Below are 18927 nucleotides of genomic sequence, written 5' to 3'. Positions count from 1 at the left end.
TAAATCATATCTTTCTTTATTCCATTACAAAGACAAAGCTGATAGAAAATTTGAATCAGGATTAGTTCCTGCTTTTGACTTCCAATGTGCCAGACACGAAAGACTTCTGAAAGCTTTCTTTTTTTTCTTATAGAATACTGCCTTAGATTCTGATGTGTTTATATTAGAAAGCTCGTCTTGGATCAATATTTACTATGTAATGTTTTTAGAATAGCTTTCATGAGCAATTTTCCTTCCTTCTAGAAAAGTCACCTAAGACAGCAACAAAGGTTGTGACCGAAAGGTTTGTTCTAATGGAAAGTTTCAAATTAAATTTTCTGCAACAAGGTGGAATTTGAGGTCAGTCATAACCAGAGTGGGAAGGGGAAGAAGCCATCTTCATAACGCTTACTACAACTCATTCTTTCTTCACCACCCAATTGCACTTACAGACACATAATTACATTAATGCATATTCATGTTGTTCGGCTGCAGTTGCATATTTTTACTACAAAAGAAACTGAAGACCTCCATTCAGAAAGTGAAACGCTCATCGTCTTTAATATGGAATTACTTCAGGCTTCTACCCTCTTCCCAACCACCAGAACACATGTGTTCCAGTTCCAACAGCAGAACTGCTGAGTTTTCTGAAATACAGCTTTTCAAAAGTAAACAGGGTAAACCGACACAATGATGAGTGAAAGCCAGTAAACAGTATATTTTCTGCTTCTACATAAACTGAGAAGCTGTGTTACTACATTGCCTCCCTTCAAGTATTTTTTTTAATTCACTAGGCACCTTCCATGCCCTCCCAAAGTTAGTTGAAACTAAAACTGTTACTCACAGGCAGGAAACAGAGACAAGTACAAAAATTTACGCTTTCAGATAAAGGAAAAGACAGGTACAAGTCATATATTCTATTTGGCAGTGGCTGGCCTCTCACAGAGCATACATTTGGACTTACAAACTAATTACGTGATAAGAAAGCCTGGGGGTCAATAGGATGGAAACTTAAAAGCATAATTCCCAATGAACTTCATCCCTTTTAAAAATTATCAAATTTACAAAGCTACCAGTTTGTCACAGATGCAGCTTGTTTTTGATTTTCTTTTTTTTTTTTTTTTTTTTTTAAGAAAGAGAACAAACTGGTGGCACAGCTCTACCCTCTTCCCTTTGATGATATTCAGACACAGTTGTTTCCTACCCCACAGTCAATTGTGTCTGCAAAAGAAAATGTCATAAACTACAGTTCATGATTGTTAATGTCACAAAGTAAACTTTTTCAGCCATGATACCAGAAGCAGCATCAGAAACAATCCGAAGTCCTAGATATGCCACAAGGATTATTATTTCCCTGAGGAAACTAAAATTCTAAAAGATCGAGGAAACTTATTTTCACCCTCATAAAATCATGAAAACAATCTCATTAAGAAATTCTAGCTTACTTTAAGTTACTTTAAAAATGCAGCCCATCTATCAAAAATAATGTAGACAGTGGGAAAAAAAGCTTGAAGAATCCATATGCATGCCATCACCTTTTTGCTAGATATAAGTCGTAATACTACATTTAAATGCTAAACTGACCAATGTAAAGTACCTCACTGATCATCCAGTTTCTCTTGTATTTTTTCTACAGTCTCCTTTGAAGTGCTGTGGTAACAGCAAGGTGGTGATGTACTTCTGTAACATCTACCTTTTAAAGGCATTGATTAGAGGTAACGACTTCACTCGTCTCTTTACCCTCACCTGCCATATTTTCTGTATGTGTATTTTAGATATTCTAAGACAATTTATGCCTCTTATCATGAGAGCCCTCTGGACACTGCTTGGACACATGGTTTAGAATCGCAGAATCACCAAGGCTGGAAAAGAACTCAAGATCATTCAGTCCAACTGTCCACCTCTCACTAGTATTTCCCACTAAACTACGTCCCTCAGTACAACACCTACGTGTTTCTTGAACAGAGCCAGGGATGCTGACTCAACCACTTCCCTGGGCAGACCATTCCAGCGCATGACCACTCTTCAGAAGAAGAGATTTTTCCTGGGGACAACTTGATGCCATTCCCTCTAGTCCTATAGCTAGTTAAATGGGAGAAGAGGCAGACCTCTACCTAGCCACAATGTCCTTTCAGGCAGCTGTAGGGACCAATAAAGACTCCCCTGAGCCCCATGTTCTCCAGACTAAATAATGCTAATTCCCTCAGCTGTTCCCCGTAAGACTTGTGCTCCAGGCCCCTCATCAGCTTCCCTGCCCTTCTCTGCATACACTCCAGTGACTCCATGTCTTTCTAGTAGTGAGGGGCCCAAAACTGAACACAGTACTCAAGGTACAGCCTCACTTACTTTCTCTGGCTGGCAACACTATTTCTGATACAAGCCAGGATGCCATTGGCCTTCTTGGCCACTTGGGCACACTGCTGGCTCATGTTCAGCCAAGCTACAACCAACACCCCAGGTATGTTTCTTCCGCACAGCCTTCCAGCCACTCTCCCTCAAAACTGTAGCAGTGCCTGGAGTTGTTGTGACCAAAGTACAGGACCCAGAACTTGGCCTCTTGAACTACACCCTATCAGCCCCAGCACAGCAATCCAGCCTGCCCAGATCCCTCTGCAGAGTGTTCCTACTCCCAGGCAGATCAACACTTCCTCCCAACTTGGTGTTATCTGGAAACTTACTGAGGGTGCACTCAATCCCCTCGTACAGATCATCAATAAAGATACTGAACCAGACAGGATCCAATACAGACCCCTAGGGAACACTACTCATGACCAGTTGCCAGCTGGATTTAACTCCATTCACCACCACTCTCTGTACCAGGCCATCCAGTCAGCTCCTTACCCAGCAAAGAATGTACCTGTCCAAGCCATGGGCTGCCACTTTCTCCAGGAGTATACTGCGGGAGACAGTGTCAAAGGCTTTGCAGAAGTCTAGGTAGACCACATCAACAGCCTTTCCCTCATCCATCAGGCCGATCACTCAGTCACAGGAGATGACTTTGGCCAAGCAGGATCTGCCTTTCACGAACCCATGCTGGCAGGGCCTGATGCCCCCTGCACATACCATGTGATCTCACTGAAGCCAATCTGCTCCATAGCCTTCCCTGGCACTTGCTTAGCACAGGTTCATCTAAAATATCTGCTAAAGAATGCTGAAGCAAACCAATTCCTGCATTTTCCTTTTGGTGACAAGATCTCAAATCTAGGAACTTTTCTTGAACCATGCCATAAAGTTCAAGAGATACTAACCTTTTAATAAATATGTGAGAATTACCAAAAGATTCAGTGGAAGTTGCACAGTATATACATCAATGCTGATGAGCAACCAGGTCAAAACATTCTGAAAATGCTAATCTTAAAATGAATTGTGGGTTGAAATAAAAACTATGAACAAACCTTTAACTGTACAGGGTAAGACTTTATTTTCTGAGCTATTCCTTTGCTCTTTCTTTTAATATTCAAATCTTGTACTCATGACACATATCTAAAGCTCTGCATCTTATTTGACAAAGATTAAAAGCTTAATCCAAACACAAATCCTTTGCTTATATTCTCAGGCTGAAAAAAAACCAAACAAAACAGAGACAACAAAGACACCATAAAAAGTTTGAACGGCAGTTTTAACAGGCTTCTAGGTCAACTCCATGTATGTCACCTGCAGTTTCTCGTTAAGCAAATGGACACAAGCACCCAATGTCAGTTGGCATCCAACGCTACTCATGAAAAACGACAGGAGCCAGTGTCAGAACGTGGCCTGCTGCTCCAACTGCAAAACACGCGTATGCTGCAAAAACAACGTGCTCCTAACAGGGCAGGGCGAGAAGACAGAAACGCTACCCTGATGCAAGCCCAACAGGCACAGCACAGACCCATGCCCCAGGGAAACTGGGCGAGGCGCTACAAACGGCCAACACGTTCGGCGGGGCGCGGTAGTGCGGGCCACTACTACAGGCCTGCTGTCAAAGGAGTACTTAGACCCCTCCGTCCCCACAAGCGGTTGAACTCGCAGGCTCAGACCCCCTGGAGAGAAGTGAAAGCGTCATCCCCTCAGAAGAGGGCTCAGAGCGGGTAGAAAGGGCTCGGTGCCGGAGAAACTCCACGAACCCGGCACCTCCCGCCCGCCGCCCCGCGCTTACCATGGCGACGCGCTCACGGCCACATCACACTTCCGGCGGGTGCGGGGAGAAACACCAGCACCGTTCAGGGACGGGGCGAGGAGGGGAATATCGCTCTCATTGGCGGAGAATGCCCTGTGGGGGCGGGGCGGAGGGGCAGCTCGCTCCGCTGATTGGCTGCTGCTCGGCGGCGGGGCGGCCATTTCGTGAGGGCGGAAGCGGCGTGCGGCTGTGGCGCGGGTGGACGGAAGGGGGTGAGTGCGGTGCTCCGCCCCTCTGCGCCCGGTGGTGGGGTCTGGTACTGGGCGTACGTTTGTCGTTTCGGTGGTGGCACTGCGGGGAGGGGGTTAGCTGTTGTTGCTTGTTGTACTTGTCGAGCTGGCGTTCCTCTGCTTTGAGCGTCAGTGGAATGTGCCTCAGGTGCTTTCCCTGAGGTGTTTTCCTCAGGGGGTAGCCAGGTGTGCTGCCCACTGTGAGCAGCATGAGGTGGGCAGTGCCTCTCTGGATTTGCTCTTTTCCCTTCTTCTGTCCTGGTGAAAGCTTATTGTGTTGTACTTGGGTCAAAGAATCATGTTGATATTGCCTTTACCCAAGCACTGCACTCTGTTGTCATGACTGCACCACATTTTCTATAACTAAAGACCTCACCAGATTAAAAGAGCCTAATAACTCATATTGCTACTGTAATTTCATTGTCTGTGAGGGAAGCCTGTTAAAATCTGGAGTGATTTCCATATTCGGTGGCTGACTTAGAAAGTTTTAGCCCTGCCATTGTGCCATTCAAAAGGCGCGCACTTTGTTTTGGCTCACTGTGAAAATAAGGTGGCATTTGCAGTTTAAACCAAGGCTGTGCTTTTTCTTCCCTGCTTCTCGCTAGTTGGTTTTGGCTGCTTTGTTCCTTCATTTTTATTTTTCTTTACTTTGAGGATTTACATTTGGGCCTGGCAGGGATTTCAGTAAAGCCAAGGCTACATGTGTTGTGACAAGTTGTGTGGAAGAACCTTGCTGTGGCTGTTTTGCGTTTGCAGTAATGTGCTTAGGTGTTGCTGTCACAACCAACTTCTGAATGTCTATGAACAATCATGTGATCTATTCTAGGGAACCTGCTTTAGCAGGAGGGTTGGACTGGATGGTCTCCAGAGATCCAGGGACCTCCAAACTCCTGTGATTCTATGAAGTCGCTGTAGATAATAGGGTCATTTGTACAGAACATGGTTCTGTAATGGAATCAAGGTGTTATTCCATTGAAGTGCTTAAAGCCTACTGGAAGAAACATATGCAGTGGAAGAACAAGTTGATCTGCAGTAGCAGCTTAGATAACTACTATTTTGAGCTATAGAATCTTTTGAGTTGGAAGGGACCTTTAAAGATCATCTAGTCCAGCTCCCCAGCACTGAACAGTGACATTTACAGCTAGATAAGGGTGCTCAGACCCCTGTCTAGCCTGGCCTTGAGTGTCTCCAGGGATAGAGTTTCCACCACCATTCTGGGCAACGTGCTAAAATGCAGAAAGTTCTAAAAGGAGCCTTACTATTTAGTGTAACCTGATACTAGTGTGTTTGATTTTTCACATTTACTGAATTCTAACTAAGTAGAAGGAGTTAAAGGTATAAGCAATAAACAGTTAAACCTCTGACAGCTACCCAAACCCTAAATTTTAGGAACAATAATACTTTTGAACTTTTGTGTTTCTGTATTAGAAAAAGAAAAGAGGTTCGGTTTTCCTGTTTGGTTGCACTTCTGGTTCCTCAATGTGAATTAGTTACTGAAATGGTAACATTACTCCTCTGTAGAGGAGACTGCAGTGCTTAGTTGTTACTTGTGGTATAGTCAGGCCTGCTTCCAGGTGGTCATCTAGATTTATCTAGCTCAGTACTTCTGTTCGCAGGTGTGCTCTTTATGGTAGTGTTTTTGTTTTTTTTTCTAATATAGTGTTATCTACTTCGATATCTTATAGTAAACTTGTACGTGAACTCCATTGCAGATCTTCTTAAAACACTTTTTGTTTACCCTAACGATTTCATTTTTGGGTGAAGATTCCATCACTTCTACTTGGAGTAGAATTTTCATTGATTATGTGCTGTAGAAGAATGCTTTCATCCATAAGTTTTGCTGTTGTGATGAAAAATGCTAGTTGATATTTATTATCTCTTTGTGGGAACCTTGCTGTTATCATTCGAAAGACAGCACGTCAAGCATGGCAGTGTTCTTTAGGATAATGATATGCAACATAGAGGGGTATTGATTAAAATGGATACAATTTCAAATGGATATATTCCAGTTTTCCTTGTATTTTTTCTCCTAATCAATATATTTTCATGGTAAACCAGCTACAGGTGGCTGAGATAGCAAGGTTGATACTGTCTATGAAAATTGACTAGTTTTGCAGATATTTTTTGGTGCCGCTCACAGATAAGGAATTTTGATCCTTATGTCTTGTTGCCTATGAGTTTAAGTGAAGAATGTGTCCAAGATGTTAGATTGTAGCACCAGATAAAGTACCATGTGCCCTTGAGGAGCAGGAGGAATTATAAAGAATTTAGGGTGAAGTTTTCAAGATATCAAAAAGTAATTTGTCATTAACCTTAATAGGATGCAGCTGTGATTTCTTCACTGTTTTATTTGGCAGAACAATTTGTAGCGCTTATTCTTATTGCAGGGAAAATGTAAAATAATATGCATACACATTTTAATTTTTATCTGGACTAGCTTCACTGAAAAACAGAGAATACTATTTAGGAAGTTGCTGTAGAATACTATTTCTAAACCAAGTGGTCCACGAAGTAAACATTTTTGCAACAAAAGGTATGTTTTGCTCTGATTGACCTCGGTCCATCTTCTGACTTGAGCTGTGTCCCTTTCCTAAATTCAGAAATAGTGTCATTCAGCTCCTGCAAATTGTACTCAGGGTGTCTTTGTGGATGCTAGTCTTTGCCACTTCCTCTGTTGCTGTAAATAAGATGAGAAAAGAAAAGGTGGTGGAACGTCCCTCTGAACGAGAAGATTACTAGCGTAGAAACTTGGTGTTGGGTAGAAGGACTGTTCTCCTCTGAAGCCAAGACATAAAAAAAATACTGAAGGATATATGGTATCATGTTGACACAAGCTAAGGTAAAATTAAGAAGAGAACCACTAAACAAATTACTGTCCTTGTCTAATCTAGCCCAGTCAGAACTGATAAATGTAAATGGTAAATCTTACAGGAAATGTTCCAAGTTGAAAAATAATTTTATTATGTGTGTGTCTAGGAGCCCCTGGTCTGAGACAGACTAGTAATCACATGAAATATTATTTCATTAAGTACCATCAAATTTACAGAATTTGGAAAATCGTTGGAGTAACAAAAACAAGTCTACATCTGCTTTGCAGACTTCTAGGTGAGTTTTGAGGCAGGTCTTGTTGGAAGGGCTTTCCTCTAACAGAGCAGACAGATAGAGCAGAGACTGTAGAATAAGTGAAAAAGGATACTGATCTTATGTGATTTTAAGAGTGCAAAGACTGAGAACTTTTGTGCTCTTGATCTAGACATCAGCCAAATTACTTGCTATCTTGGGATGGAAAAATTAATGGAATTAGAGAAGAGCGAGGCTGTATATCCTATCACAGGCTGCATTTGTTTTTACAGATGAGTCAAATGATTATGAAAGGGATTGTTTGTTTACAGGTCTACAAAAGGATCTTAGAGGCCACCCTTCTCAGCACAGTAGCTGGAAAGGAAAGAGGGACCGTGGGGCTTTCCAAATGCTGTCAGCTGTGTCAATCTTATGGTAGAAACTTCACAAAAACCTCAGGAGAGATTTGTGTTGACTGAGCAAGTGACGGAAGCTTAGATAGTGGTTGGAGGCAGCAAAGTGTATTATGTGGGCTTATGTAAAATTTCACAAGCTGTGAAACCTAATGTTAAATTCAGCAGACAGTGGCCGTAGGCGTTACATAAGTTACTTTTGGTGAAAGGTAGGTTTCGTTATTGTAGAGGATAATTATTTTTGAAAATAAGAGACAAGGAACTACAAGGAACTAGTGTTTCTTTTGTGTGTAGTAGATATCACATTGGTTACCTGCCTTAGTTTCCTGCCGGCACCATTAGAGAGTTTGTTGGGTTTTTTGTTTGGTTTTTCCTGTGTTGATGAGGGAAGTACATAGATGAAAATGGTGCTTTACAATTTATGATGTTTCTTGGATCTTGTCTTGTCTCAGGAAATTTGTTTTATTAACCTTGGCTATGCTATAAGTAGATACTTATTTCCCTTCTTGGAGGAACCTTTTAGTGTGTACTCTAAACTCATATTTATTCGTATTATGATTTTGGTACTAGATAATGCAAAATAAGTAACTTTTAGAGGAGAGGAAAAAGCAGTGGGGATACTGGATCTAAAGCTGTACTGGAACTGTTGAAATTGTTTGCTTTAATTCTTCTGTGCAAAGGGCTGAGTTTTCCTATGCTTGAGTAAGTTAGTTGAGATTCATTGTATTTGTTCACTGTTTAATTTAGGGCAGGCCCGTCCAACCCACGACCTGGCTGGCACCCATCTCTCACAACAACCAAACATCAGTGTGCAAATGATGCTGCATTGTCTGAAACCAGAGCATGGGTTTGAAAAAAAAAAATTGTTTATGACACCATTTTTAGTTGATATTTTATTTACCTGCAAATTTTCAAAAGGAGTGTATTGAGTTACAATCCGATATTCAACTGAAAAATCTGATCATGTCTCTTTACTGCACTCCTATATGACCTCTCTTATCAGAGATAAATATTCTTCCCTTCAGAACCACACGTTATTCATGTTATAGCTTTTTGGCAATATGCACATGTGTGAAGATCCTTGAAAATAGTTGAAGCATGGGAAGAGTAAAATGTCATCAAAAATCTTTTGAACACTTAGAGACCTCACTAAGGTTTGCAACCATGGCCATCAAACCAGGGTGATGCGTTTGTTTCAGAAAAGCAAGGTCAAACATCCCACTTGTTTTATGGTTTTGTTGTTCTCCTTTTTTAAATGTTTTAATAAAAACATTAAAAATTAAGATTATTTTGTTACTTATATATTGATGATATTGTGTATTTTATGAGGGCAGCTCTGAAAATAATGCCTCTATTCTATGATGCTGGCCTGTGACATCAAAGGCAGTTGTTGGTGGTTTCTCAGTAGAGGTTGAACTGTTCCACCAATATCCCATTATATTTAGTTGCTGTTTGACAAATAGGAGGCATTACTTTTGAAGTAACTTTTGTATATGCAGCTCAAAACAATTCCTCTTCACTCAGTGTGGCCTGGGCAAGCCAAAAGTTTGGACACCTTGGATGACTTAGGGTGCTGATATGTCCTAGGGGTTTTGGCTAACTTTCGTAGTTGGGAAACAGAAAGCCCAGCCACATGAAGGTGAAATGTGACCCAACATGGAGGGAAGTGTATTTTTAAAGTTATTTCTAAAATATTTTCTACTTGTGTTTTCCCCTCTGATAATTTTTATCATAATTCCATAAGAATTGATGTAAGTTATGTGAGAATGCAATGACTTAATGTCTTAAAGCAACACTTTTGAGACTTGCATACTGATGCTCCACATATATTTCTTGTAGTAATTTGCACTCTTAAGATTTCAAAACTGCATTTAACTGGTGAAATATCAAAGTACTTCTGTGCTATATATTCTTAATGAGTACATAATTGCTCTCTAAGTTCAAGTCTCATAGCGTTTTTCTAGTGGTATGCCCCTGCTGTGTCCTCATATTAGTCTGCAAGTTTTTCTTCACTACAGTCCATTCCTTAGTAGCTGTGAGGGAAAACTAGCATTGAAGAGCGTGCTTCCTCAGATTGACTCCGTGCCTGACACTGAGTGCCTTAGGTAAGAGTTTAATTTTTTGATTGCTTTTTCTTTTTTCTTTTGCCTGACCCACGGTAAGAAAAAAACATTGCTGTGCAAAAGTGTTAAGAAAACTACTAAGATAAGCAATGTGTTGATATCTACGTTGATGTTGGTTTACAATCCAGTTTGGCCTAGTTCCGTGACTAATTGAGGGGACCCATGGACCCATGCCCTGGGAGAGGGGGAAGGGGGAAAAGGGGAAAAGGTAAGGAGATGGGCCTAAAACAAAACAGTGGCAATGAGCTAAGGGAGAAAACTAATTTACTAAATATGATAGTGGAATGCAAGATAACACAACATAATACAATATAATTGGAATTGAAGTTAATAATTCAAATAAAATAAGACAGAGAGAGAGAGTGTCCAAAACTGAAGACCTTACTCTAATGCTGAAGGCGAGATGGCTAGGGAGCATACACTGCAGAGACAAGCAGTAAAAGGAGGAGGACTGACTTGTGAGCAGTTTTATCTTTCCTTCTAAATGGAAAATGGAAACGTGAAAGTCTTCTGGGAGGTGTAGTTCTTCTCTTCTGAGAACTGGGTACCTGGAAATATCAACAGTCCAACTGGTGCATTAACTCTTTAACTCCCAGTGCACTGCATGATGTTATGATGTGGCACACTAATAACAAAAATCATAAAACCATGACACTAATAAAAAGATTTATATTTTTATTCAGAAGACCTAACAAAAGTATTACTCTTTTGAAGCTCCTTATGTCCTTGTTCCTTTCTAAATTCTATTTGTAGACATTACAGACAGAACACTTGCTAGTAGTGGTGAGATTTCTTTTGGAATGTAAAGTCAATAGCCAGAAAATCTGTTATCAGTTTAGTGGAAGTGTTTTTTTTTTTTTTAAAAGAAAGCTTCTCATTTGCTCTCAGATTTGTGGTTGTAGGACCTGTGCAAAGGACCCCTCCCGTAATAGAATACTGGCATTTCACCCTCATTTTGGTTTGTCCAACGTGCATTATCACAAAACTTAAGCTAACCCTGGTGATGAGCTTTTTTGTGTGTGCTTTTTTTTTTACCTCTTTTGAAAGTGTTATATTGTAGGGCATGATGTCACGTTACTGTGTTGAATCTCATGACTTGGCATTCAAGGCGGATTACAGAACCTAAGTTGAACCTGTACCCATCTGTGGAAAAAGTTGAAATCAATGTTCAGTATGGATTGATGCCTCTTTGCCTCAGCTTTACCTTTGATTGCTCAACCTAATCTGACCCAAAAGACATTTGTTTTCAATAAAAAGTGATTACTATGGCTGAATAAAGAGCTGCAAAATTGAAGTTTTAAGTGCACTGAAAGTTCACTGAAAATGTCTTGTGAATTATTTTTATGAGGGAGCCGTACAAAGCAAAATGAATTATAATGTTTAAATTAATAAATTGAAGTAGTGTGAGCTTTCTGTTTTCATGGAGATCAATGTTTCTTATTCCAGCTGATAAATAGAAAATGGGAAGGAAAACATAATAAAACTTCAGTTAGGTGAATACAGAGTAATGCAGAAATTTTCTTCAAAGAGAATGCCTTAGGAAAGTGTTTAGCAAGATAAAGCGATTTAGAGTCCAGGTCTATTTTTCAGTACTAATTTGACAGGGACGTGAAATTAAAATAATCCATCTCTTTGGGAAGTCTTGAGTGTCGAAGTGGGAGGAGAGTATGCTGTGTAAGCCTTCTTATTTACACCTGCTTTTTATACTCCACTCAAGTGGTTACATTTGGTGCAACTTGTATTTCCAGGTTACTGGCTTAATTTTTCAAAACTCTTCAGAAATCTTACTCAAATACAGAAATGTGGATGTGCTTTCTTTTTTTTGTTAATCCTTTATTCAGATTTGTTACTCTTGCCAGTGGAGCAGCTATGGATTCAATAACACTGAATTTCTTTTACTTGAAGTAATAAATAAGTAAAACCATCTAGTGAAATCCATTGCTCGGTGATATTAAGTCAAGCATTTACAGAAACATGTCACACTGAGTGGGATTATAATAGAAAGTGTACACAGGGACTAAAGAATAGAGAACAAAGGAAGTCTGTAGGACATATTTGTTTTCTGTGTTGGATATCTTGATAATTCTTAGTCCAAGAGAAGGCAGTGTTTTGGAAAACAGATGATATCTCAACCAGTCTACCATGTTATCCAAACATACATCAAAAAGACACATGTATCTGAGTATTTTTGGATAGGCAAAGGCAGTTAAAGCATGCTTTTTTTTTCTTTTTCCTTCAGCTTCACTTTTCTCAAATGGATAATACGAAGTTACTGAAATCTGCAGGGAGGGTTTTGGAAATTTGACTAAGATGCCAGGAATTCCTGGCTTTCTGTTCTTATTGATTTTATACAGCATTATCACCAGGCTGAAAAGTTGTGCGTGATAAAATTATACAGACTTTTTTCCTTTTTCTATTTGAAAAATATGTAACTTGAATTCTGCCTTTTCAGATTGATTGTGAAGGAATTATTGTATATTTAAGTGGTTTTTTCTTGTTTTGTGAAAATGAGTTTTCTTTCTTAATAAATAGCTTAGGGTTGCAATTTTCAAGGGAAGGCAAAACAGGTATGGCTTCCTGCCACCCTTGGCTATTATAGGACCTTTGAAAGCCAGGCGGACATGCTGCCGAAGTAGGAGTTAGGAAATATTTGTTAAGTTGCATCTCCCAGAGGCAACAGAGGTAGAGAACCTGGTCTGAGTCTCTCAGGCATGCCTGCTGGCTCTCCGTTCCAGATTTCCCCACTTGAATCTGGTCTGGTCTTATTCTTCGATCCTCGCTCAGTTCTGTACGTGCTGTTCAGTAATTTAATACTGAGGTACTTAATATTCAGTGAAAAAAATTTCAATTGTGAGATTGCGTTTTATTTTCCTACAGCTTGGTAACATCCAGTCAGTGTATCCTGATTTATCTAAAGAAACCTCAGATATTTTTGGTTTATGGATTTGGTGAGGTTGAATTTTGATGGTGAACACACTGAACTGTTAGGTTTGGGAAGAACTCCTGGAGAGATGTGAATAAGAAAGGCTTGTCCTTTTTCAAAATCTATCAAGCTATTCAATTATTTACTAGTATAAGCTGGTATAATTTCCTTCTTGAATATTCATTTAAAGATATTAAGGCCTCCCCCCTTTTTTTTTTTAAGCTTGTGGCTTAAACTGTCTCCTAATATAGATGCTTACAAGTAAGATTGGCAAGCCTGGAGTTGGTGGTGGGTTATACTCCACACTTCAAGGGGATGAAAGACACCAGGGTGGGCTTTGTCTCCAGGCTACAGTTAAGATCAAAGCATGTTAGTAAGACTCCTACTATAAAGGTTGTTGACTGTCTGCTTCCTTCTGTTTCTCCTCATTTTTCAGCTGGTGACTGCAGTAAATAAGTCTGACAAGTGTTGTTCCTTATCGTAGATTCCAGATCTTTTGTGGCAAATCCTGTGTATCCTATTGGCCTATGGAGTCTGACAAACTAAAGAACTGCTTTTTTTAACAATTACACACGAAATATGTGCATGTTTCCAATACTTTTGTGTCTGCCACAGAACAGTGGGAAAGAAGGAGTGTAAATGCTAGCCATGTGAGCCTTGCTTCTGCAGCTGGGTCCTTGAGGAACAACTACTGATTGCATCTTTCTTGGAGTTAGTCTCTTAATCAAATTTTATTGTGCAGCTCTGAATTTTTAAGACTAGCCTTTAACCTGTCTGCATGAGGTTACGAAGTCATTCAGTTACTTCTTTATATCCAGTGCCAATTTTTTATTCTTTGTCTGCAGGAGAAAAGACAGAATTGTGAACCTTACGTAACAAGGTTAACCAAGGGAATAACTAGATACATTTTAGGTTACACGTCCTATAAAAATGTGTTAGCTCTAGGTTCATTAGAAAAAGAGTTCTTCAAAAGTGTTTTATCTTCTTTGGTCTTCAAATGTATGTTTAATATTCAACTGAAGATTTATTATTAAACATTTCTTCATCATCAAACAAATACTGTGGCCAAGAGAATGGGAGGCTCATTGTGAGAAGTGATAGGAAGGATGCTGTTTTCTTTTCTTTGTACTTCTTGACCCAGACATTTTATGAAAAGAAAAAAGAGGAGGTTCTTATCTGATCTACTGTCCACCTAATATTAAGGGAGTCATATTTGAAGTTTTTGTCAGATAATTTAATGCTATTCCTCTTGAAGTATTGGAGTTGATGGAATTTTAAATTAACATGAGAGAAAACCAACTTGCATGCAATGTATCGCAGAAATATTCATAAATACAAGCATTCTCTTATTGTCTTCTGCTTGGAAGTGTGTTAATGGCTAGTTTTAATATTTAAGACATTGAGATTTTTTGAGTGCCTTAAATCTCAGTCAATTTATAAATACATCTGTTATCTCATGGATAGTACCTGTTCTCTCTCTAGGTTAACTATGCACTTTCTTCTGATATTTTTCAATTCAGATTTTTACTGTATGTTATGGTCAAGGCAGTGGCAAAAGGGATCGAATTACAGACTTCAGTGACAGCTTGGTGTTTGTACTAGTTTTCCATTCTGAAGCCACTATAGATAGTATCCTATTTTTCTCAACAAGAAAGCACTTAAGCTAATTGTTCCATTGGCAAGATATAGTAGCTTTTTCTGATCTGTAAGTAGACTTCGAAGCATAACTGCTAAAGTTTGAAACACCTGCAGCTAAAGCAATTTGGAGAAAAGCCATTAGTCTTCATGGACAAAAAATAGTGCTGAAGTTCAAAACATTATCAATGATGCTGTGTTGGAGCTGCCTAGAAGATTTGGCTTTTAGTCTATGCCTAGTGCTATCCAAAACAACATACAAATTCTTTGTAAACCAATTTTAAAAGTGTCTTGTTTATTCAGAAGCAACTGTGTACACTATTTGTTCAGGGAGTAGGCTCCAGTCAATTGCAAACCAGCCAACAGCTGATTTCTCCTTAGAAAGAAACATTGCCTAATATAGATCATTAGAAGCCAAAAACTGAAGGGACAAAGTCCTAAAGATAAACAGCTCAATCCTCAACTGTTCGACAGCCTCAATAAAGCCTCTGACTTACTAATTTAGAGTGCAGCTCCACTGTTTCCACCTGCAAGCTTGTCTCAGATCCTTGGCTCTGACTTGGTGAGGTGTTGATATGTAGCATATGACCTGCTGTGCCCTGAAGGAGAAAAATACTGGCTTTCTTATGGCCCTAATCAATCAGTTTCTCTGAAGCTTTTCTTTATAGCAGTCAAGGGAGGAAAGAAATATTGATTACTCTCATTTTATCAAGACAGTGAAAGCACCTATATTACTAAACCTTCAAAGGCCCTCCAAGGTACGTACTTCTCCATTCTAATTGACTGCTAAATGCATTTTACACTTGCGCAATGAGGATCTGAGTTCAGTAATTTAAATTGATGGGTAGCTATAAAAATAGTCTTTTTTTCAATGATTTTTGATAAAGTCCAGTAGCAACTGACTTCCCGATAAATAGGAATAGTACCAAAATTCATGTGACTGCTTTAACTATTTTGACGACTAATATGATTCCTTTCCTTGTAAAGATACCAAAGTGGAACTAGTCTTCAGAGTTTCATCACTCCCTCATCCTTCCTTATATTTTTGTCTTTCATACTGAAAAATATTACTCATTAGAGATGTTTGTAAAATCTGAAAAGCAGTAGCATCATGTCCAAGCCTGTGCGAATAGTTCTCTCGAAACTGAAGTCCCACACCAGCATGTATTTCTCAGACTCCTTTGTCAGTACATCCTCTTACTGTTACTCTTACATTTTCACTTACATTCTTACTTATGACCAGGTGCTTGGCCCAGAGTACTTAAAAGAGCTGTGATTTGTTTTGTGTGTTTATTCTTCACTTGTGTAACATTAATGGATCTGTTGAGACAGTATTTAAAACAGAGGAATATTTTGGCGTTCCTTTATTTAAAAAAAAAAAAAATCTGTAGTAGTATTTCTAGTGAGATTGATTTTTGGAAGTAGAAAGGTGAGTTCTTAGACAAGCACATGTGGGACTGTTGCCCAGAATTTGGATGTGTGGTGATTATGACTATGAATTATCATAGTGAATAACTGGTCTTTTGAAGTGTATCTAGATAACAGCTTGAAAATATTTTAGTTTTGAATTATTTCTAGAGTCACATTTAGAGTTTGCTTGAAATAATGTCAATAGTAATGGTAAACATATCTGTTTCAGCTTTGGTCCTACGGTTGTTTGTATGCATGTGACATCTCCTGTGGAAGTGACAAAACAATTTACAGAGTTCTCCTGCATTCCTTGAGAGATAGCATTTGTTGGCAGCAAAACTCAAGTGTTTACTAGGTAGTTTTTTTCTCTTAAGGGTTCTTTTTTAGTATTCATTTGTGGATAGGCAGCAGGATAATCTACTTCAGCAAATCTGCTGGTCACGTTTCCCTCAGACTTTGACAACACACAGCCTTCCTCCACCTAAGGATGCCCTGAGGCAGGAGCTCCAGCAGCAGCATGATCCCCCGTTACAAAGAAGTGCTTGATCTGTGATGAGTCACCTATTCTTGACATACTGAAGGCTGGCAGGGTGATGAGAGAATAGAGGGGAAAAATAAGTAAATTGAAATGTGTCAGTTATAAAGGGGGTGTTTTAATTTACTTATATTCTTTAAAAGAGATGTATCACTCTATATTTCAAAGTGCTGAACAAAGTGACTTCTGAACCCTGTAAACATGTAGGTAACTTCAGAGATTTGAGTAGGATTTCTCACTTCTTCCTGCTGAAGTATTTATTTCACTAATACGCTGCTGCAAGCTTGTTACTGAGTTTTGTCTTCAGAGTGGAAGAAATGCATACTGCTACCTTACAGTGAATGAATAAGAAAAAAGATTTGATTTCCTTTTTTTTTTTTTTTCACTAGTGGAAATTCTTTGTTACTAGAGAACTAGATAAATCCTTTGCTATATTTCTTATTTATTGCTGTTTGTTGTTTATCAGTTTACTCAACTACACAAAACACTGTGAAGGAGCTGTGTTGGGATATTTGGGGTAGATTTTTGTTCAATTGAGGTACAATGTTTTTGTTTGCAGTGATGTTTCTATATGCAGTGAAGGCTTGCTTCTTTTGGAGAGGATTAAATAGCCAAGATATATACAGCCAAGAGATCCTTAAGCTTTTGCGAATGGATTTGAACAGTCAGGTGCCTAGAGATCGCAAGCAAAACTAAGGACACTCTAGAGATCACATGCAAGACACTACTTTGCAGAACAGCTTCTAAACATTTAAATTGGATATAGAATCATAGAATTAGCTAGGTTGGAAAAGACCTACAGGATCATCTAGTCCAACCATCCACCTACCACTAATAACCCTACTAACATATAAGGATAACACAACATATGAGGAAAAAGTTTTTTTTTTTTTATGATAGGAGTAGGAAGGCACTGGCAGAGGTTGCTGAGAGAGGTGGTGGATGCCCTTGCCCCTGGAGACATTCAAGACCATGCTGGGCAGGTCTCTGAGCACCTAATGTAGTGGTAGGTGTCCCTCTTCATTGCAGAGGAGTTAAACTAGATGGCCTTTAAAGGTATCTTCCATCTAAAATAATTATGTAATTCTGTAACATAGATAATACTCATCTCAGAAGATCAGTGAGCACTATGGGGGAGATAAAAGCTGGGAGGAAAAAGGTACTATTTTTGTTTTATCACACACACAGAATTGCAGGGATTGGAAGGGACCTCAAGAGATCATAGAGTCCAACCCCCACAAGCTGGCTTGTGAAGTTGTTTGTTCCAAGATGCACAGCAAAACATGGGAAAGCTTGTCAGCTGTATCTTTCATTTTGTTATGAAATAAAGAACTCTCTTCTATGCCAGATCTCTTCAGCATGTTTGTTTTTATTTAAGTACTGTTTTACCACAGGTAGACAAATCATGTGAAAGCTTTCTCAGTTCTGCTAATGTGCTTATCACTTACTCTGGAAAGAGGTCACTTAAGAATGATGTTTAAAAAATCTTCGTTTTTAGCTGTTGTGCATTGCTTACATGAAATACTAGTGTGTAAAGATGGACGTATGGAAAGTACAGTACTATGACACATGCAGTTTTCATCTCAGGCCTTGGAGACCTTGTTAGTGTATCTTGCAAAACAATAAATAAATACTCTTTACTGTGCAACTCTGCACTGCTTTTTTATCAGTGAGGACTGACACTTCATCTTCTTTATCATCACATAAGTAGAAGACCAGCTCTCTACTTTCTGTTACAAACAGCGTATATTAAAAAGAAAGCCTCTTGTGCAGGTGGTTTTGAGTGAATGCAGCTCTGCTTTGTGATAAGAATCAAATGCAAAAAAACAAAAACTCCCTGGTAAGCTATATATATGCATTATTGAGTTTTACGCTGTCTGTCTGGGTTGTGTGCAACTGTTTTACAGCCTTTAAATAAAAAGGAATAATTAAAATCTTTTTACAAGTCTTTTGGAGAATGACTTTTAGGAAATATTTTGATAAAAGACCAAGAACAAGCTAAAAGAGGAAGGTAGTCCAGCAGGCAAAAGAAAAGGTATGTCTATATGCTTAAACATACTACATACATTGTTTGCGCTTCCTGCCATGTACTTTTATTGACCAGTATTCAGGCCTTTGGCACACTGCAAATCTTTAAAAATGACTTCAATTCCATAAGCGGTAATCTACATAATCTACAAGGCCTTATTTCAGGCCTCTAAATATTTCATTTTCTACTCGTTTACCTCTGCATAGGCGTTCTATGGACTTCTAGAGATGACCATTGAATTGGTGATAGAAATAAAATGTTCTTGTGGGAGACTGAAAAACCATGTTGAAAAATTAGTTTAAGTAACACTTTGCTCTCTGACACTCCTTCTGTGAGGAGAAGCTCAGAGTATGGTATCTGTTATAGTATGAACAGTGGCTGTCTATGGGTATAAATAATAGTTGTCTCTCATGCTGTTGTTGAGTAGAATTTAT

The 18927-nt window shown here is 39.0% G+C and overlaps 2 protein-coding genes across 14 annotated transcripts in view; one reads left to right on the top strand and one right to left on the bottom strand.

Annotated features, from left to right (window-relative positions):
* The window catches only part of TMEM167A (transmembrane protein 167A), a 49335-nt gene extending 45108 nt beyond the window's left edge, over positions 1-4227 (bottom strand). For all 3 annotated transcript variants that reach the window (XM_021381406.1, XM_021381405.1, XM_021381407.1), the window contains exon 1: positions 4115-4227. In XM_021381406.1, coding sequence (XP_021237081.1) covers positions 4115-4117 — 3 coding nt within the window. In that variant the 5' untranslated portion in view covers positions 4118-4227. The remainder of the gene's footprint in view (positions 1-4114) is intronic.
* Positions 4264-18927, top strand: part of XRCC4 (X-ray repair cross complementing 4) — a 179107-nt gene continuing 164443 nt past the window's right edge. For 7 of the 11 annotated variants that reach the window (XR_002433616.1, XR_002433618.1, XR_002433617.1 and 4 more), the window contains exon 1: positions 4265-4347. The gene's annotated coding sequence lies outside the window, so the exon portion shown is untranslated. Of the gene's footprint in view, positions 4401-4424; positions 9944-16827; positions 18500-18927 lie in introns of those variants that run through there. The other 4 variants (XM_021381397.1, XM_021381401.1, XM_021381402.1 and 1 more) reach the window with 4 other exon arrangements.

The sequence above is a fragment of the Numida meleagris genome, chromosome Z (assembly GCF_002078875.1).
Source record: "Numida meleagris isolate 19003 breed g44 Domestic line chromosome Z, NumMel1.0, whole genome shotgun sequence".
In the NCBI taxonomy this organism is placed as follows: Eukaryota; Metazoa; Chordata; class Aves; order Galliformes; family Numididae; genus Numida; species Numida meleagris.
This window is presented reverse-complemented; position numbering and strand designations above follow the sequence as displayed.